At 39.7% G+C, this 21883-nt stretch overlaps 1 protein-coding gene across 6 annotated transcripts; it reads left to right on the top strand.

The window, feature by feature from the left end:
• The first annotated feature begins 1929 nt into the window (after nucleotides 1–1929).
• Nucleotides 1930–19039, top strand: LOC109064188 (extracellular matrix protein 2-like). 6 transcript variants are annotated; one of them, XM_042713015.1, is made up of 10 exons: nucleotides 1930–2022; nucleotides 2889–3002; nucleotides 4128–4192; nucleotides 4571–5042; nucleotides 5171–5286; nucleotides 5903–6035; nucleotides 6886–7043; nucleotides 7136–7275; nucleotides 16810–17136; nucleotides 18472–19039. In XM_042713015.1, the coding sequence occupies exons 1-10, from the start codon at nucleotides 1974–1976 to the stop codon at nucleotides 18647–18649; spliced, it is 1752 nt and encodes a 583-aa protein (XP_042568949.1). In that variant the 5' UTR covers nucleotides 1930–1973; the 3' UTR covers nucleotides 18650–19039. The 6 variants fall into 6 exon arrangements, with proteins under 6 accessions (XP_042568949.1, XP_042568948.1, XP_042568951.1 ...); XM_042713014.1 differs by having other exon boundaries at nucleotides 4125–4192; XM_042713018.1 differs by lacking the exon at nucleotides 1930–2022 and adding an exon at nucleotides 4295–4342 and having other exon boundaries at nucleotides 2961–3002; nucleotides 4125–4192.
• The last annotated feature ends 2844 nt before the right edge of the window (nucleotides 19040–21883 follow it).

Below are 21883 nucleotides of genomic sequence, written 5' to 3'. Positions count from 1 at the left end.
GCATCAGTATAGGTTGCTGCCACAAGCAGCATGAAAGCTTCAAGCATAGACTTATGCCACTGGTGCTGACATCACAATGATACACTATGCTATTCTGGATCCCTCTGGCCTAAATTAAGAACCACCAACTAGCCATGAACCTTCCCTTAAAAGACTATTAAAGTAAGAGATTACAAAGCACACATGTACAATTCATAGACAAATAGTGGTATAATTTCATAATAAGCATGAAAGCATAAGGATTTGGGTTCATTTTGCCATCACAGTTTACAAACTTTTTTTTATTTTTTTAAATAAAATACAGCTAAGTATGGTGACCCATACTCAGAATTTGTGCTCTGCATTTAACCCATCCAAAGTGCACACACACAGCAGTGAACACACACACACCGTGAACACACACCCAGAGCAGTGAACGAACACACACACACACACGCACGCACGCACACACGCACACGCACACGCACACACGCACACACACACGCACACACGCACACAGCAGTGGGCAGCCATTTATGCTGCAGCACTCGGGGAGCAGTTGGGGGTTCAGTGCCTTGCTCAAGGGTACCTCAGTCGTGGTATTGCCGGCCTAAGACTCAAACCCACAACCTTAGGGTTAGGAGTCAAACTCTCTAACCATTAGGCCATGACTTCCCCATAACATTTTGTTGTGTTAGAGGAAGCTCCTTCCCTTGCTTTTACTCAATAAGTCTAACTGACGATCAGATGTATTTTTCTCTTCCCATGTTCTCAGCAGCTCTCTCCATGACCAGCAATGACGCACCCACCTCATGTAACAGCTGAAACACTGAGGTTCAGAGGGTGTGTGTGGGACAGAACTATGAGTGGGCTTGGACACCGGACAGATCAGCAGATCACACTCACACCAGTAACTTACTACAGACAGACAGACATTTGCAGGAGCAGCAGTCTGGCGAAGTGGTTTAGCCAGATAGCATAAAATTACAGATACTGTCTAACTCTCACCCACAGTTTGTTCGGACAGAAGGGTCATTCCTTTAAAAAGGTCTTGGTTGACAAGGTAGAATATGAGAAAAAGTCATTTTAAAATGGGTAGCTTCAATTTTGTTCAACTGCATATTGAGTTACTATTTAAATTATTATTTATATAATTACTTTAATTGAAAAGATAGTGTTTACGGAACTTTTACACAAAAAAAGTATTTGGACACTGGTGCCAAACTTAAAATGTATGAATGTCATTGTCCAGAAAACAAAATATCAAACCTAGTGGATCACAAGCATTGCAATCGAATTATCGAATGCTATGACATTCAGACAATGTGACAGAGACACTATACTGTATATAATTCAGCCTATATAAATCTCCATAAATTAGAGGAGTGTGTAACCGTATGCTTTGAAAACACATAGCATTTGTCTGTATGCCTGTCTGCCTCCATCTGTGTGTTTTAGGAGTTAGAGAACCATGTCTTTCTCTTTTGGCAAGGTCTATTTCTTTTTCTTACATAGGTGCTAATAACAGCATGCCAGGCAGGAACATGTTGAGGACGAGACGCGGAGCCGGAGAGAGATCTCTGTATGGTTCAGTCAGGCTGCTCGCTGCACTCTTGTTTAGATAATTCTCTCATTTGTCCATCTCAAGTGCTACAAGGTGTGAACACTGTGTCATTGTGGCATGACGTGGCTGACACTGACCATCATTCCTCTGCCTCTCTCTCTTTCTGTCCCGAGCGCTAGTGTTTGTTGGCACAACCAGGGCTCGAATTAAGGGGGGATGGCATCCCCCGGTGGAAAAAAAATGACAAAAAGCATCCCTTTTAATCAGCGGGTCTGTGATTGAAGGGCCCTACCCATCCCCTTTAGATTAATAATGTTGTGTATTATGTAAAATACTTATGATAATTCATGAATTAAATAATGGCGATTGTCCAATCACATCTCGTTTCTGTAACAAGCTGCGCACAAGCGGAAGCAAGTTTTCGTGCAAAATGGTTCAAGCACAACTTTTGAATTTCTTTAAAAAGAAGACAACAGAAGGTATGATTTTTCCTTGATTAGACTTTAAAGACATTCCCATGACATAATATCATTGTGCTGTATGTGTGACAGTAAGGGACTGAGAGACGATAGAAGAGCTGAGTGTCACCGACTTTGCAACAAACAAACAAAAACAAACACATCTTGAAAGTCCAGAAGCATTCACTGCGCGATGAAGCCCATTATAATGCATTTAGAATGCCCTTAATTCAAGCAATGAAAGAAAAAATACCAATGTATGAGACTTTATGCTTTTATATTCATTGCACAAGCAATGTACTTTTCTGAATATCAGCACATAAATATGCTAATAATTTTATACAACAGTGTAGAGCAACTCGGTGTTTCACGAATCATGTGAGCCAGTGATTCAACGGTCCACTGAATTTTCTAATTGAATCAGCTGTTTTGAACGAATCGTTTGATTTGAATGATTCAATAAATCATTTATTAAAACAAGGATTTGCTGCCACCTACGGGCGTTTTTATTGTCATCTTTATTTATCCATGACAGGCCTAAACCAGCCAAGGTGCCAGCACAAAACACATTCAGCAAAATATTGTTTAATTAGCAGTATATATTGTTTAATTAGCGCACCCCAAAGAAATTGACCACACCATCCCCTCTGAATTTTTTTTAAAATTCGACCACTGGGCACAACCGTTGACTTTATAAGCAATGAAGGTCCTTGTACACGTCTAGCTATCTCCTCCCTGTTTTCTCCACCTCCTCCTCTTTCTCACTGCTGACTAAGAGGAGATTTAAGAGGGCAGCTAGAGGTGAGCCTGCAGGTAGACGGGGAGCGTCTCAACACATCAGATCAGAATCATGCAGGCTCTTTTTGTGTTTTGCGTGTTCTTTGGAGCTTTATCTGTGGAAGGAGAAGTCCTGAATGAACTGAATTCACTCATCACATTTTCACCTGAGACAGATGTTTCATCCTCACAGCATCAACCGGTGGATTCTTCATCTGCACCAAGTGAGTAGACCAGCAATTATAGTAATTATAATTTCAAGAGCAGTGAGAGAGGATGCAGTCCGGGGATGGTCAGACAAGACCACTGTGAATAGCTCATGGTGTCTATTATATTTCGTTCATGTTTATTGAAGTGTTTATTGAACTAGGATAAAGTTCTAAACTAAAGTTACAGAGAATCAAAGAATATTTTGTTAGAAATAAAGAGAGGTAAATGCAACTTCCTTTATGTTTTTTTTTTTGATAGAGTGTATCCACCACAAAGTAGTTTAAATTGTTGAAAAGTTCTTGAAATATTTGGACGTGTGTGTCTCTGCATTTAAGACCTACAGTAAATTATTTGAATACTTAATGACAATTCATTTAAAATAGATGAATTGTATTGCATTAGAAAACAAAATATGAGCAGATGGTATTGCAGATGGTAAAGCATGTGGTATTGGCAAACAAATTAAATTGTTATTTTATTTTATTTTTTACAATAATTTGGACTTCGAGGTAATTTTTAAAGTTACTGTAGGTCACCTCAAGTTCCCACAGGTGTCCTAGAAGAGTAACCACAGGTGTAGTTATTCACATTAACTATGAACATGATCCACTATACGTTACATTGCACAGTAGAATACAATACATTACTGTTCAAATGTTTAGGGTGGGTTCAAATATTTTTGAAAAAAGTTTTGCTTATAAATATAGTACTATTGTGAAATACTGTTACAATGTTCTATAACCATTTTCTATTTGTATATGTTTCACAATGTAATTTATCTCTTTGTTGGCAAAGCTGAATGTTTAGCAATCATTATTTCTTATTCAGTATTCACAATATGCTGATTTGGTGCACAAGAAAAATTACTTATTATTATCAATGTTGAAAACAGTTGTGCTGCTTAATATTTTTTGCAGAAACAGCTTTTATTTTAAATACATGTTTTTTGTAACCCTTAAAAAGTCTTTACTGTCACTTTGATTCATTTTATGCATCTTTTTTAAAGAAAAACTTACCCCAAACTTTTGAATGGTAGTGTATGTGTAGCTTCTTCTGTCAACACACAGCTGTTGGTTCACACGTGGTTCTGAATTCACTGATTTTGTTATTATTGTGTTGAATCATGGCTGCATTAGCAGATGAAAAGAGAACCAATGAAGCACAAAGAACAAGGCAAGTAAGCGACACTGCCACAGGTACACAGGTGAGTTTATATTTCTGGAGTCAGACCAATCAGGTTTCTTACATCAAACAGTATTATATTGAATATAAATATTGAATTAATGACCATACTTGTGTTCTATAGTAACACCTGTTTGCTGCACAGGCTGCTACTGTTGTTACAGTGGAACAAGTATGTGTATTCTGGAGGTCCAAGATAGTACAACCATACCATAAATGCTAATTATAAGTCTATTTTTGCTTCCTGTCTTAATGCTCAGCCTCTCATTTTCCACCTTCTTTATTCCTGCCTCTGCTATTTGTCCACTATATTTAGTTTGTTTAGTTCAGTGTGTTTTGGTCATTCCTGTGTCACTAATGGGCTTGATTCCTGCTGTGTTCCTTCTGTGTATCCCATCAGTCAGTTATGGGGCGAACCGAGGCTGTGTGGGTGGAGCTTAATCCTGTGTTGGAGAGATGGGCCGGAGCCTCAGGCAAACTAAATGCAATCTTGAGGGAACTCAGAGAGGAGAAAAAACACCTCACGAACCAAGGGAAAGAACAGAAAGCAAAGAGAAAAGAAGAGGATGAAGATGATGATGATGATGATGATGATGAAGAAGAAGAAGATGATGATGATGATGATGATGATGATGATGATGATGATGATGATGATGAGGAAGAAGAGGAGGGGGAAGAAAAAGTGGAGGAGGAGAAGGGAAAGAAAAAAGAGGCAGCCGAAGAGGAGAACGATACATCTAACAGCACTTCGACTCAAGACTCGTTACCAGAAGGCTGCCAACTGGCAGAAAGTCGAATGTCCTGCAAGCAGATTGGCTTGTCCCACCTGCCTGTCATCACAAACCTGGAAGTCACCATCCTTGAACTGCCTGGTAAGGTCTGGAGACTGAAAGATCCAACAAAAGTATAAGCATCACTGAGATGCTCTATAAATTATGTTGGTTGTGTCTTGTAATAAAGTACAGCCATTCAACATTTTAACCAATGTGCTGTTGTACAGGGAATAACTTAACAAGAATTACTCCCAGAGGTTTTTCTGAACTGCCAAATCTTGAAGAGCTCGACCTAAGTTTGAACAAGCTGGACGGCTCCTCTTTCAGCCAAAGTCTTTTCATGGTACTGGCATTTTTTATCCCTTCAATTACACCAGCTCTATGCTCCTATAATCTTTAAAGTGAATATACTGTACATGTCTACATCAAATTAAAAAATAATTCCATCCTTGTCAGGATTTTCAAGAACATACAAATTAAAAGTTTCAAATTATAACTGCTAATTACAAGTTCAGCCAAGATAAGTCTGGATTTCACAGTAGGAGACTTTGAGAAGAGACCAAACACACCACTCCCAAAGTAAACTCAGCAGCATGAAAATAGGAACCACAGTTTGATCAGAGGAAAATGCCACTGTCTTCTTTGGACCATCTATGAAATGTCAGTGAAATTAACATAAAGAGTAAATGCTCTTTATTGAGGGAAATGATTGCACAGTGTTGTTCCACAAATGAGAAGTAGCTGGAGTCAGCCAGCTTTGATAGTCCGGGGCAGCACGGTTTGAAATACATGTCTTAACATTAAAATAACTGGACAAACATGTGCAATTGAGGCTTTTCATTTGGTGGTAGACACAGTGGAAACATTGCTTTGTTAAAATGCAGGCTCATAATTCACTAGGCCCAAAACAGACAGAATGTAACAACAAGTAGACAAGCATTTTTCTGCTCTTTTAACAGAATCTGACAAAGCTGAAGAGTCTGAAACTTGACAACAATGGACTTACAACAATTCCACGCTTGCCATCTTCTTTGGAGGATCTAAAGATAAACAACAATAAAATAAACCAACTGGCTTTACACAGCTTCAAAGGTTTGTGCTGTTTTCATGCCAGCTGCACAAACATGAGTTTATTCAGTTCAGTTTTTTATTCATTTTTTCTCTCTCTCTCTCAAAAAAAAAATGGTTTACAGTTGAAGAATGGAGTAGTACTTTTGAAAAAGATATTTTAAATAATTTACACTTAAAGGAGATATAATCTAGATTCATATCAGTAGCTGAATAAAAGCTCTATTATTACGAGTCGCTTCATTGGGGTCGACATGTTGAGATCACATGACCTGCCGATTTTAGTAACTTCCCTGCTGCTGGATATTTTTGTTCACAAGATGCATGTGAAGGCTGGAATACACTGCAGATTTTTGCCCCGATTTACAGTCTGGAAAAGTTGAGGCTATAGATGACAGTCAGAGCCAGTCCACAGATTTGAGCTGACAGATTTCACAGAAAATCGTGTGTATGATGAGCACACTCCGATTTTTTTTATCTTCAGACTATGATTCCATACAGTCAGATGAATTCAAACATGTTTTATATTTTGAGCCTATATAGTGACACGTAATATTTTCATTTGTCACTTATCTCTCAAAGGAACTTGAAAGTCTGGTAGTCTGTCAGTTGTTTAGTGTATGAAGCACAGTTTCTCATCTGTAACTATTTAAAAAGTTGGTATAATAAAATCTATTCAGATTTTAAAACTCCTGTAGTGTATTCCAGCTTTAAATAAATCATGACTGACTTGTAATAGATCATTTGAACAATAATTATAATAATAAACGTTTTGGTTTGTTTGTTTGGTTACATCCACACCACTAGGTGTCCGAATAGGTCTAGGATAGATCAAAGTAAAAAGAAATTAATGATACACCTTTGTTTTCTGCAGGCCTGCCTAAACTAAAAGTCTTAGAACTGGCAGGAAACATTCTCTATGAGGGCAGCATTGCACCCTTTGCTTTCAAATCTCTGAAGGCACTCAAGTTTTTACGACTGGATAAAAACAGATTCAGTGCTATCCCAGCAGACTTGCCCCCATCTATAGAGGTCAGTTCTGCAACCTAGCCAATGTTTCAGTCACTTGCTTCTCTGTATAGGTTTATGGTTTCTACATTTTGATAATCTTGGTGTATTTGCAGGTTCTGAGGTTGCAGGACAATCAAATCGTGGAAGTGCAGGACAGGCTTTTGGATAAGTGTGTCCACCTGAAGGAGTTAGATCTCAGTCACAACCTCTTAAAAGAGAACAGCTTCTACCCTGAGGCCTGGGTCAACCTGCCGTGAGTCTCACATGCACTTTTTGGACATTATTAATGCACTTTATAGATGTTTATTGCTTCTAGAATGGTAATCTGCTTCAACATTTTTTATTTAGTTATAAATTGTACAAAATATATATTTAAATAACAATATTTTATTTTATTATATTTTTAAATGTATTTAAATATATAAATTATAAAGGTAGTCCCTTTGTACATTTACCTTATTAGCCACTAGATGGTGCTCAGAAGACATGCTGAGAAAAGTCTCTATTGCTATACGTGTTGTGGTAGAACAAGGTTCTAAAAACCTGTGTGTTCGTCATCATCAGAATCAGTTGAAGGAGGGGTTGAGGAGCTTTATTCCGGAACTGCTGTCAGCCTGCATCTGCCTCATAGTTTCTATTCTACCATAGTAGATGTGCTTCTCCAAGGTCTCACATCACTCATCCTCAGCGACAGAGCCCATTCATCACTCACTTTGCCTTTTACCCCATTAAACACACTGAGTGATGGGGTGATGTTAGAAAAACAAGGCAGAGAACACACATACACAGGGTTCTGCACTTACTTTTCTTTTCATTTAAAAAATTTAGGAACACCATCTGATAGCTAATCAAACATTCTGATCAAAAATAAACCTTCACAAATGAGGTGATATTTGACTCCTTAAAGTGATTTACAGGAGCAATTTTTCTTTTTACCTTTGTATTGACATTTTTCTACATTTATTACAAGTGTCATCTTTTATTTTAAATTCAAAAATGGATATTTATAAGCTTTTTAAAATTTCTAATTAAAAATAGAATAAGAAGAATAAGTTACCAATCATGAAATCAGTATTTACAAAATTGATTTGTAATACAGAGGTGGTACAGAAGAACACAAAAGTGGCTTGTAGGTTTATCTTTAGACGTTTAATAAAGCGGTGAGCGCAATTAAATTCAAAAATTCATGTTGAGATTAATGTTTTAAATATACAATTTTTAATATGGAAATATTAAATGATTTGAATAACTGAAATTAATCTTTTAAAAACTAAAAACTAAAACTCAGTATGTGGTGGCAAGTCACTTTATCACCGAATCACTCACCTTAGTTCATCGCGATCTCACAAAAATCCATTATAATCAACGAAGCTCCCTACACTGAACAATGAATCTCTTATTTACACCCTGTCTACCCTTTGTTAAAATGAGAGGATTTGTGAACTCAGCACTGAACAAAATGCCAGTGTTTTGAGCAGTGAGTGGGTTCTGATTAACATTGTGTTCAAGGAATCAACAGTTATGTCTGTGAAACATTACTCAAAGCTGCAAAAACATGTAAGTAGAAACCTTTGACACCCCACTGAGCACATACACAAAAATGCTGAACGGGTTAATCGCACTGGTGCTTCTAAATATTTTTTCATAGTCGCAAGCAGTAGTGAAATGGTCACACTGTAGAGCCCTGATACCATGTGCCAGCTGTTTGGAAATCCAAGCTTAATTTCATGAGTAATAAAGACTTTGTCTAAGGTCGTATGTGGGTGATTATAGGGACTGTTTTGTAATTAGGCATAAGTTCACTCATGGATAAGAGTTTGCACTTGTATTGCAGTGAAAGCAGATGTTTGGCTGGCCGCTGATCAGCCAAATGGAGTGCACTGGTTATGGCTTGGCTGTGTGATGGTGAATGTGTGGGGTATGATTCATACAGGGGTGACTGTGGTGCTCAAGCCTTCCTACAGAGAGACATTTTGTGGATTTCATTTTGTAGAGTTGCCAAACTGCAGACACGTGGGTAACACATAAAACCATCCATACTTCAACTAAAAGCTAAAACAAAAACCCAGAAAAGATGCAGTAATCAGAAAACAACAGTAATCAGTACTTTATACCTAAAAGAGACACCCACAGTTTATCCAAAAATGAAAATCCAGTCATTTACTCACCCTCCTGTTGTTTCAAACCTTTATGAAGAAGATATTTTAAATCGCTGGCCGCGATTCACCATCCAATTACAATGAATGTAAAAAGGAGCTTTCACGTTTTTAAAGAGACAAAAGCACCACAACATTAACATAAAAGTAACCTATATGGTTTATATTTAAGTCTTCTGATATTATACAATAGCTTTATGTGCGAAACAGACCAAAGTAAATTAAAATGATCCATTATGACTTTCTCTGCTCCATAAGTCCTCATTTGTAAGTCGCTTTGGATAAAAGCATCTGCTAAATGACTAAATGTAAATGTAAAATGTAAATAAGCTTTTTGTCTTTTCCACCTCCTCCACCCCCTCTCTCACACTGACTCATACTGTCAGCGAATCATACAAATGCATGATTTATCTCTAACATCTTTTACTCATTTTCTTTCCTTGCAAGTTGCAAATCTTTTTGAAAAAGTGCCATTCAAAGTGGTTTGCAGGAACTCCTAATTCTGTTTCTTTCTGTTCACTCTCATCAACATTTGGATTACCAGGAAAGTGGACATTATCACTGGAATTGCTTCCATGGCTGTTGCACTGTTTACTTTCCAGCTGCCTTTTTAAGGTAACCTGTAATTAGCTGCAATGAGTGCAAGTGAGATTTGATCAACCATCAGCTCAACTTTAGAGGCTCTTTATTTTAAAAATAGTGTCACATTGTCACCAAATTGCTGCTGTTAATTATTACTGTAGATGTGTGTGTGTACATGCATTCATGTTTGTGATCCTGTGATCTACCCAAACACTGCAGCACCATGCTATTATCTTGGCACAAATCTCTGAACCTCCCCAAGTTAAGGCAAGACTTTTAACTGTCTGCTTTAATTTCTTCAGCCTTTATGAGTGCCTCTCAGCCCAAATAATGTCCCGGTTGGCACCATGGACCACGTCTAAATACCACTGTAAATCCCAGCCCCATCAACACCTCAACACTCCATTTCTCAAAGCAGCCCAACAGCATATTCTACATACATAAAGACATAAAGATGTAGCCATGACAATATTTTCTTGAATCTTGTTTGTGATCAGTCACATGACATTTCCAGCTGAGACGATTTGCTCAAAAACAACAACAACAACAAAAAAACATCTGTAGCACAAAGATGGCAATTTGCATGCTTCTGGGGGGTCTTGTGCCAGAACTGCTGTTGAAATGATGGGAAAAGCTAACGGCTTACTATTACAGATCCTCAGCATTTAATGAAGTCACTTCCTATTAATCAACTTTTTTCCTTTTCACCCTGTGTTTGTTTCTGCATTTACACTTGCTCTAGCTTCCTTTCAATGCCTTTATGACCTTTTTGCACCTTGAAAGTTTTACTTGCATGGACTTTCAATGGAGTGACAGAAATCTTTCAGGTTTAACAAAAAATATATTGATTCCTCTTAGAGGAAAAGCTCTAGTAGAACCGATAATAAGATTCTTTTAAAGTTTCTTTAAAAGTGACACATCTCTGACCAGTGATGTCACATCTGCAATACGCAGTCAAATGTCATGGGAAACTGTGCAACTTGGGGTTGACAGACCGTGGTGCTCTGTGTGTTCATATGCCTGTTTGTTTATATAAGTGCACAATTTTTTGTGTTTGTGCATTGACACAAAAGGTCCCCTGTCATCTGGAGGGTTGTTTTGGTTCTTGGGGTGAAGAACAGGGTGTGCTGGGAGAGGGCTCCTCTGCAGGCTGATGACCTGAGACTGAGGATTTTGATGGATTTGAGGACAGTGTTGTTGCGTTGGCTGGACTGAGCTTACGGGAATGAGGCAGGGGGGTGAAACAAAGGACACTCACTGCTTGTTTTCTCACACAGGCAGACAAAAATGCAAGTTAGTGCAGTTTCACCAAGAAGTTCACATTCTCATTTCATAATGAATTATATAAAGTGTCTCTGCCTGAGGAGACAACCAAGAGCCAGCGTTTGTTCAGATATGAAGAGACGCAAACGCATACATGTAAATGCCATTTATTCTTTTAAAGTGTGAGAAAAAAACCTTAAAACCTGTTCTGTGAATAATGTCAGGAAAAGAGCACGAATTACAGAGCCACAGCTGGAGATGGTTATGCCATTGCTCACTCTTGCTAGTTCAAATCATAGTGCCCTAAATGATGGGGCTGAGTTTAGCTATGCCTGGGTCTCCCGCATGCATGATATAACATGAGATCCAACTAAATGTGCCTTGTCGTGACAGTGGTCTTCCTGTCCTGTGTGCCAGGTTACGTAAGGGTGGTTGTGCAACACTGGCATTGGTGTGCCTGTGGACATGAGGTGGCAGCCGTGCTCTCTGCTTCTCATTATGGGAGTGCTCCCTGAGGATGCCCACCATTATTGACTTGTCAGTGGGGGGGATCTGTGTGGAAACAATGTCAGTATATAAATCTGACTCAGACATCAGAAGTCAATAATCTTGAAACTGCTTTATTGTGTTCTGGAATAATACTTTTTATTTATTTATTGAATTATTTATTTATTTATTTATTACAAAACTGTGTTTTATGGCAGTTTTGTCACTCGGAGGTTATCTTGTTTTGCATGTTTAAAAGTTTTTATGATGGTATTTGTATTTAGATATAGCTCAGGCAGTGAAATACTTTTTTTCTACTGGTCAGCTTAATTGTGGATTTTCACAGACTGCTAATATAATATGAATAAAAATTAGCTAACAATATATAAAAACTTCATATAAAATAAATATGTAATATAAATAATAGTAAATATAAAAATACTTAAAAATAATAAAGTATACATATATATTGTCACGCCCCTGGACTCATTGTGTTGTGTTTTTCCTCCCCAGGTGTGCCGTGTTCCCTTTTAATTAGTCATTCCTTGCACCGGTGTTTTCCCAATCATCCTGTGTTTAAAGCTTCAGTCATTTCTGTTTGTGTTGTCAGTTATACTTGTTGAATGTCCTCGTTTGTTCTCTGTTTCCTGTGGATTATTAAAGACATTTGTTCGTGTTACTCCAGCGACTCCTCGTTCCTCATTCCTCTCCTTTGAATTATGACAGAATAACCGACCCAAACAGTTTAAATTGCGTGTCTCCCCTCCATTTTGTTTCCGTGTTTTTTCTCTCAGTTTTTTGTTTCCATAGTGTGTCCCATGTATCCCCTCCTTCGCCCGGAATACCTCCTCCTCCTGCTAGACTGTTCATGGTTCTGGCAAGCCTCACCAACTACCCAGACGAGGACGGTCCCCGAGCCAATTTCACCAACTTTGTGGAGTGGACACTGGTGAGAAATGGATCTCCATTCCCTGCCGGTTCCCGGGAGCTAGTCGCCAGTGCCACTCCCGACCCAGAGCCCAGCCCACCATTTCCCCGATGCGCAGAGCACATGCCAGAGCCCACCGCTGATGGAGAGCCAGAGCCTGCCGCGACTGACGAGCCATCGCTAGAGAGAGCGACAGAGCAGAGGTACACTGTGGAGCCAGAGGCCGTGATGTCAGTCCAGGTGTGTGAGCCGGCAACACCGCCTGCCATGAGGGAGAAAGCCATAGATGGTATGAGCACGGAGAGGAGCTCCGCTCCCTGCACCATGGCTGAGGGTGAGCTGAGTACAGTGCAGCAAAAGGGCCAAAATGAGGAGGAGGATCTCATTGACTGGGAATCTGATCTGGAGATCGAACTACCCCCTCTTCTCTCTCCGTTGTCGCCGCTGGTCCTGTCCAGTCCTCCTTCGTCCATTGTTTTGTTGTCCAGCCCTGAGGGGGCTTCCAATTCTCCAGTGCCTGCTCCTAGAAAGCGCCCTCCAGTGCCTGCTCCTAGAATGCGCCCTCCAGTGCCCGCTTCTCGAAATTTACGCCCTCCCACCCGCTCTAGCCTCCTCCACCGCTGTCGTCTGGCAGCCCCTCTGCTCACCCTCAGCCCACCATCATTGCGGTGTGAGCTACGTGGGACTGGCATCCTCCAGCGTCGCTGTGGCTGGAGTCTCCCTTGACTCCGCCTCCAGCCTCCGAGGCCTGGACTCCGCCTCTGCCCGTTGACCCGTCGGCTCCACCATGGTTCCTAGCTCCCTCCTCTCTGTTGTGGCACGGCAGTCCACAAGATCCGCCTGGCTCCCTTGTCCCTCCGGCTCCACCTTGGTCTGGCGTCGACCATCCTGCACTTTGGAACTCCACTCCTCTGGCTTCGCCTCGTCCCTCCGGCTCCTTCAGGCTCCTTCATCCCCTCGGCTCCACCTCAGTCCTCTGTCGCTCTGGCTCCACCGTGGCCTCTTGGATCCACATCTCTGCGTCGGTGGCCGGCACCATCGGTTCCACCTAGGACCTCCGGATCCTCCCCATTACCCTGGGTCTTCAGCTTTTTGTTTGTTGGTTGTGCTCCTCCACCATCTGCTCCGCCGCCATTGGTCAGCCCCCTGAAGTCGGCAGCCACTTCTCCTCCTCCACCATGGGGCGCTGTTATGGCTGTGGCGTGGGTCCAGCTGGAGTTCTCCTGCTCCGGGTCCCGCCTGCCTCCTCCATGGCTCCTCCCTTCATCGTCTCCCCATGAACTCTGTCTGCCCACTCCCCCCTCCCCGGTGGACTTGTTACGGGGTGGGACGCGCCTTCTGCGAGGAGGGAGTAATGTCACACCCCTGGACTCATTGTGTTGGGTTTTTCCTCCCCAAGTATGCCGTGTTCTGTTTTAATTAGTCATTCCTTGCACCAGTGTTTTCCCAATCATCCTGTGTTTAAAGCTCCAGTTATTTCAGTTTGTGTTGTCATTTATACTTGTTGAATGTCCTCCTTTGTTCTCTGTTTCCTGTGGATTATTAAAGACATTTGTTTGTGTTACTCCAGCGACTTCTCGTTCCTCATTCCTCTCCTATGAATTATGACATATATATTTTTTCTGTCTATATAAGGGTATGTTGGATATGGATATATATGTGTGTGTGTGTGTGTTTTGTTGGCTCTATCGTGACAGTGGTTTATTGCGCACATGCTTAATAAAACATTCATGGATTTATTTAACTACCCAACGGTTGATGAAAATCTCCTAAAGAGGGAGAAAAATTCCCTCTATTTATTTGCATTAACGCTTATTTCCAAAAAGCAGAAACGTCATGCACTTACATTATTTGTTTTTTAAGGGTCACCAGTGGCAGTCTTGGCCCTCTTTGTGCCCTAGGCAAGACGAACCAAGTTTTTAGATTTTTCAAATGTCTGACACTGTGTTTTAGACAAACACATCTGGACAACTAAAAAATTAATCTGACATTGTTCAAATTAGTTTTTCTTTTAGTATTCAAAAGCTTTCTAAAATATACATTGATGCGATACCAATAATTGCTTTATTTTACTTCAAACTAGAACTAAACATATTAGCTCAGGGCTCCTCTCTGGAGCTCTGTCAGCTACATTCACTGCCAGATATTCTGATTGACATTCAGTCTGCAACATCTAACGTTTCATCTCAAGGTCAGTATCAGAGCTTGTTGGGTGAATAAAATCCACATGGAGGTCACTGTAGCTTTTGATGTAATAGTAACAGTCATTGCAATATGAGACTGAGAATAATTCATCCTCAGCACACTGGTGGACGGGGCAGACATCAGTGTTACGGAGGCAGAGGAAATGTGCTCCTGACTCCTACTTAGACGAACATTGTAAACTTACACCAGCTGCCTTCTCCAGACCCCTCTCAGAAAACACAAAAGCCTCTCTTACACTACCATGACTTTTAGGACATTCTCTCACTCTCTCAAAACCTTCCACCCCCAAACCCCCTTGTGCTTTCACAATACGCACACAAATACACTTAACCGAAGTCGACACACAGGCTTTTTTGGCTCTAGATGTCTTGTGCTGGTTTAATGACCTGTCATGGGGCCCGTTCTCCGTGCAAACACAGCAGAACACTTCACAAGCTTCCCAAGCAGTTGAGAGAATCCCACTACATATGATGCAACTGATGTACACTTACCATCAAAAATACTCTAACATTGTTTACACAAATACAAGTTGTATTGTATTGTACAGACATGCTTAGACGGGCATGAATTCCGTTGGTCCATGCTGGTATAGGAAGGTTAGAACAAGTCTTATAGATCAGTGGTTCTCAATTCCAGTCCTCATGACCCCTCACTCTGCATATTTACCCTGCGTTCCATTCAGAAGGGCTCATCCCTATGCCCTAATCCCTTCATAGGGTTTACCCTCTGGAGTGAGAGCTTCAAAGGGTTGAAGGGTGTATGGGACCAAACGACTGTTTCTTGAAGTGCCCTTCTGCCCCATCATCACATGCTCACACGGAGGCGCCATCATCATGCAAAGAATCTGCGCAAAGGATCATGGGAGCCCGAAGTGTCCATCAGTTGTACCCATCGAAATTCTTCATTCCGAAGGGCCCTTTGAAGTGGCCAGTTTTGAGCACTTCGGTTTGGAATGACCCTTCAATATGGCGGCCATGATTGTTTTCATTCCGAAGTGCCCTTCGGAGGGCGATATATCCCATTTGGAACGCACCGTTAGCATGTCTTGCTTATTTAACGCACCTGATTCAAATAACCAGCTCGTTAGAAGAGAGCTCCATGCATGAACTATGTTCCAATTGACAGCGTCCCTATACAGTGTTCATTGCTTCCTATTCCCTGAGCACAGGAAATCCATTGAAGTTTACTTTACTTCGGAATATTCATTCATGGATTTGAGCTACACCACAGCCTGCAGTGTCTTCACACATTGACGAAACTTACTAGAGAAGTGTGAAATGTGAGATAATACACCTCTGTAAATAAATACAATTTAAATTCACGTCTCGCACACTTCAGTGCCCTTTGAATGGAATATATACGCTCCCTTCAAACTGGAATATCCTGTGTCCACTTCGCAGGGCACTTACGAATGGAACAAATGTCTCAAGTGATAAGAGATACATACAAAATGTGCTGAAGTGGGGGGCTGAGAGGACTGGAATTAAGAACCACTGTTATAGAAGACATAGTCTTTCTGATAAAGCTGTTTGATCAAGGAAGCTTATAATGTTCATGCTACCTACTAGTGATGAGGATACATCCCAAAGTCTTGAATTTTTTTAATCCATTCAGCAAAAAGATTTGTTCAGATTTGTCCACTGATATTGTCAATAATTAGTTCAGTGACCATGTCTTCAGATTACATATTTACAGCAGTAGGTGGCAAAAATATGTAAAGTTAGCATCATTTATGTGTTATGAGTGAGCCCTTGAATCATTGAATGATTTGTTAAAAAGCACATTTATTGACAACTAGACAACATCAACAACAACAACAAAAACAGAGCTCACTGGGTTCAGTTAATGAGAAATATTAGTATATCGAATTGAATGAGAATAATTCCTTCACTTAAAAGATGTGTTCAAAACACTCATTTGTTAGCAAAAGACTAACATTAGCACAGTTTTAGTTTTTGCTTTTGTATCAAAATTGGTGACAAGAATCATGAAATTTCACAGAACATTTTGGTATTGTATCTCCAGCAAAAATAATGATGTTGTAATATATTGTTATCGTGAAATAAAATTACTCATATTGTGATATAAGAGTTTGTTTGTGTCACCCAATGCTCATACACTCCATGATGTACTGTAACACCACGCCTCTGTCTGTCTGTTTTCTCAGGAAGCTGGAGACCCTTGACCTGTCCCATAACCAGATGACAGTGGTACCCTCAGATCTGCCCAGGGCCTTGCGCCAACTCTCCCTGCAGCACAATCAGATTCACTACATTCCTCCACACTCACTGAGTCACCTCCGCCCAGGCTTACAGTCCCTACGCCTCTCCCACAATCTGTTAGAAGAGCACGGTGTGCTGGGGAAGTCATTTCGTGGTGTTTATAAAACTCTGCTGGAGTTACACTTGGACAACAACAGGTTTGAAAGGGTGCCACACAATATGCGCCATTTCAAGAACCTCAAGCTACTGCATCTAGACCATAACCGTATAAGGTATGTATGCTAAAGATCTGTTACTTAACACAGTGGTCAGCTGGTGTCTGAAACCTATCTAATGATACACAGTATGTCCAGATCAAGTGAAAGTGTGATGGTTTAACATACTGTGAATGTTGCACAACATTAATCTGGGGTCCCCCATGATCTTTGCATCTCAAGTGATCTCAAGGTAGTGTATACTTTGCAGTACTGGATAACAATGTTGTTATAAGAACATTTTTACTGTGCTCATTGCAGTGCATACTGGAATGCCTAATTCTTTAAAAAACATATAATGAACTTGAATCTGAGAAGTATCTGAGAAGGCAGAATAATGTTTAGAATAATATTTGCATATTGAGCACAGTTTGAATGCCTTAAAATGCTATCTAGTATATCATTAGGTCTTGGAACAGAACCATAGTGTTAAGCTTCTACATGCCCAAATGATGCATCCTCCATTTGTGAAAACCTCTCAACCTTACACCTGTTATTTATTGAAATCCTCATTCTCTTTAGATTTTTTTTCGCCTGCTCAGACTCAGCTCTGCAGATTTTTTCTTTGATCTTCTTTTAAACATTCTCTCTCATTTATTACTCAACAGTTTCACTTTTTCTTTTGTATAAGTTTGCATTTTAAAGGTGTTAAGGCTTAAAGGATTACTCCATCCCAAAATGAAAATTTTGTCATTTATCACTTACACCCATGTCGTGCCAAACCTGTAAAAGATTTGTTCGTCTTCAGAACACAATTTAAGATATTTTGGATGAAAACCGTGAGGCTTGAGACTGTCCCATGGGATGGAGTATCCCTTTAAGCTTGTCCGTACCTGCAGACTATAGTGCAACCAATATTGCAGCTGTGTAATGTGAGCTTCATGCTCAAGAGTGAACTACATGAACTGCACTAATTAAAATATTGTGCTTTAGGGTCTGCCAGTAATTACAAGGATGCATATCTCTACTCTCTAAACAGCTCTTGAATTAGTAAGGTCTAAAAACACTCGATCACTATCTACACTGCAGTCGTGTTCTGAATGAGCATTTTTGTCTTGTTTTATAAATACATTTACATTTATAAAACAAGGATACTTGAGGTATCAGGTAAAGTTAAAGTGAGGTAAAGTAAAAATAAATAAAGTTAAATAAATTTAATTGAAAATTAAATTTCAATAAAAGACATGTATCTTGCCCAAATGGCATATTTTTATTTATTGACATATTTTTAAATAAAAATGATGTTTAGGTATTTTAACTGAAAACATTACAAAAGGAATGATTATGGAAATATGCACATCCCTACAATGAAAAATGTGGTAGTAAATAATACATTTGGTTTTGTGTTTTCAGCTCTGTCCCGGTCAAATCAATCTGTAAGTTTAAGGGGACTGAGGAATCTCCCCTGTCAACTGTCCATTTAGAGTACAACTACATCAATGTGAAGAAAATCCCCCGTGCTGCTTTCTCCTGCATTCAGGATTCCAGCGGGATCATACTGGAGCCCCAGAGACAATCACAGGGCTACTAAACTGCTACAGAAACATCACCCTGTCACTTCACTGCTTCTCCTGTCAGTCACTCTCAGATTGAATACTAAACACTATGTCTATTAGATCTATTAATAATGTGCATGCTTCCTTTTGAGTTGCACAAATGGGTCATATTCAGCAACTTGTTGCATACAATACATGATTTTGTTTCTTCTTGTATGTAATAAACATTCTTGTAAGCTAATGAAACAAGTGTGCTCATAAACTCCCTTGCTGAAAAAAAAAAAAAACACTTTCACAGTGTTCATTTAGACTTTGGTGCATCTGTAATGCTTTTATTATTTTATAATTTTATATTTAGAATTGTATTATTTTAAATCTTCATATTCTGATGTCACATTAAAATGGAGTCATGTCTAATACTTTAATTTGAATTAATTTATTTCAAGATTTTATTCAAATGCAAGACAGCAAATAAATGTTTTAGTAAATCTAAACAATTACCACAATTTGTCTGTCAGACATATTGTATGATGGAACCAAAGCTCACAGCCCAGGTAGGTGCACCTAAAATAATGTTGCATTCTGAGACTGAGGGGTACTGTATGTGACACCATCTTTATTATCCATGACTTTCAGGACACACTGCAGGATTCTTGAGTGAAGCCTCAGGTGAACGGCTGGAGGCCTCTGAGCAGAGATGATGTTTTGAATGGCAAGGTAATGAGATAGAACTTATGAGCTGTGATGTCTGCTGAGTTCAGGTGTGAATGACGCCCACAGATCTGAACTGGGCTCCTCTGTGCTCATTCAGCAGCACCGCCTCTGGGTAAGAACGGGTCACTTCAATGCGATTTACATAAGTACCTCAGACTCAAGATGAGTTTCTTCAAGCATCTATGTCGAGCCTGCATTTTTAAATGATTTACATCAAGCTGCGGATGCCCCCAATGACCTTGACTGATCATTCAAAGGGAATCTGATGGCATGACACATTTAGTTTGAATTGCATTACACTGAAGGCATTTGGGCTCATTTAAAGTCCTTTAAAACAGTCCACTCGCTGGCAATCTTGGTAATGTCTTTGGGCAGCTATTACAAATCATAAAAGCACTGCTGTAATCTACTTAAAAGGGAGAAGTCCTAAGACTCTTAAATGGTTTGCCAAGCCTGCATTTCATTAGTGTGTAAGTTCACCAATAATATCTGACAAAAATGCTGTATTTCGCATCATATAGTAAGATACAAGTTGGTTAGCATAGTGTATGTCACTGACAAAAAAGACGGTTGTGATAAACAAAGATGATGTGCTCCCATCATGTGAACAGTGACCCCATCAAGATCAAAAGAGCAGCTGGACACTTCAAATAGGGCATGCAGGGAAAAAAGTAACGTTACATGATTTAAAAGTTCATATATGTTGGTGTTAAATGTGCCATGGCCTGAATATGACACATGAAAGGCAGCCGGGCTTCTGTCTGCTGTTCAGGGATAATGGCTCTGAGGTTCAAATGTGCATAATTCCTGGTGATCATTTTCCTGGAGGAGAGGTTAAATAACTGGTTGCTCTGTTTGCAAAATACAATGCCTGTATTCTTGCAGCCGCATAAGCGGAAAAAATATATATATTGTTAAAGATATTGGGGCCAAGCATAAAGAGAAGAGCTAAGAGTCTGTGATCCTCTCCACCACATCAAGTCCACAGAAACCCTGGTGTGCTTCCAACTTTGTTAACAAAGTGACTTCTTCTTGACGTTCTTAGTCCTGAAGTTTTATAAGCAAGCATTAATGAAAAACATGCACAGTAATCAAAACAGCATTTCGGGATGCTAAAGTCTTTCTCTTTTTAAGAAAACCTGTCTAATTTGTATCACATTTGCACATAATCCTGCACTTGCTGTAAAATACACAGGTCAATTATTATTATTGTTCTCTTTTCAAGTCTTCTTAGGCTTCTATTTATAGAGTCTTCTCCTCATGAAGAGTCCTTATAATCTGAATGCAAGCAGTCTTCTGGCAGAAGTTTAGACATTCTAGTAATCCTACTTGTCTTGTACTTAGAGAACATAATTCATCTCCTTTAGTCACCACGTACACACACACACACACACACACACACACACACATCACACTTAATGCTTTAATTAGCCAGTTCACTGCTTAGAAGACACTTGCCCACAAAACTCAGAAGCATTACTTTATCAAAGCCAATATTGATTTCAAGTTTCAGCAATAATTTTAGATATTTTACTAGACAACAAGCCAAAAAAATATAATTTTTATACATTTATATAATTGTACATATTTTATATTTGATTCTCCTGCTTATGTAATTTATATTTTATAACAATCAAGACTGTAATAGTTTTCAATGGTTCTCTCCTGATATAATTGGCCATTTTATCATTTATAGCCATTTTTACGCATAAGATCCATTTAAATGTTGCTTATGCACATGTGTGAAATGGCCTAATATCCTAATCTGATGACTTTCTAGTGCACCATCAGGACTGACAAGTTGATAATGGTGCTCCTTAAAGCTAAAAAGCTGCCCTAAAACAAAAATACATACATCTGGAGTTCTTTTGAAGCCATACAATAAGCAGTACAACTCACGATGTGTATTGTTAAAAAAAGTACTGCAAACCACCTCTGTCTCTAACTCCCAGCTGAGCATGTAGTCACACATTACCTCTAAGCACCACTGAGTTGGCCAGTGCAATTGGTTATCTGATCTGCACGCAGAATAGCCACAATTTGACATAATTGTACAGTCATTTTGAAAACAGTGCTTTACTGTCTAAGAAAGTGGCTACTGCAACTAAAAAAATGTATGGTGCTCATGGTCCTGCTGGATTTTCAGATGACATCTGAGCGATTTTAGCTTGGGGTGCATATTTAAATACAACTAAAATTTAATTTATTCTTAAGTCCATCTGAACATCTTCCCTAGTAGTGTAATTTAAACAATACACTCTCATAGCATCACTGCAGGAGACCATCTGTAGGGTGGTGTAGTATAACTCATGCAGAGATCCATTGTCAACTAGACTCACTAATTAGAACGCATAAGAATGCGCATGACGCATGAGAGCATAAGCACTGAGGATACGCTTTTTCAGCCCAGAGGAGATCTGTCTTATCCTTCATGTCCTCTTTGGCCCACAGACAATCATTCTTTATTCAGCCTCAAGCTGTTTTCACATGTGCAACCGGCTCTTCCAGTGAAGGCAAGGCTAGCCTTCACACATCCTCACAGACATGCAAAAACA

Source organism: Cyprinus carpio, chromosome A23 (assembly GCF_018340385.1).
Source record: "Cyprinus carpio isolate SPL01 chromosome A23, ASM1834038v1, whole genome shotgun sequence".
Classification (NCBI taxonomy): domain Eukaryota; kingdom Metazoa; phylum Chordata; class Actinopteri; order Cypriniformes; family Cyprinidae; genus Cyprinus; species Cyprinus carpio.
The sequence above is the reverse complement of the archived record's forward strand: the minus strand, read 5'-3'. Positions and strand labels throughout refer to the sequence as shown.

What these genes read in the sequence shown, in the direction of transcription:
- LOC109064188 (XM_042713014.1), top strand. Translation starts at nt 1,974, where the DNA reads ATGGTTCAAGCACAACTTTTGAATTTCTTTAAAAAGAAGACAACAGAA. An exon ending in GGCTTTACACAGCTTCAAAG is followed by an intron (nt 6,036 to 6,885) that starts GTTTGTGCTGTT and finishes TGTTTTCTGCAG; the next exon opens with GCCTGCCTAAACTAAAAGTC. An exon ending in CTAGACCATAACCGTATAAG is followed by an intron (nt 17,137 to 18,471) that starts GTATGTATGCTA and finishes TTGTGTTTTCAG; the next exon opens with CTCTGTCCCGGTCAAATCAA.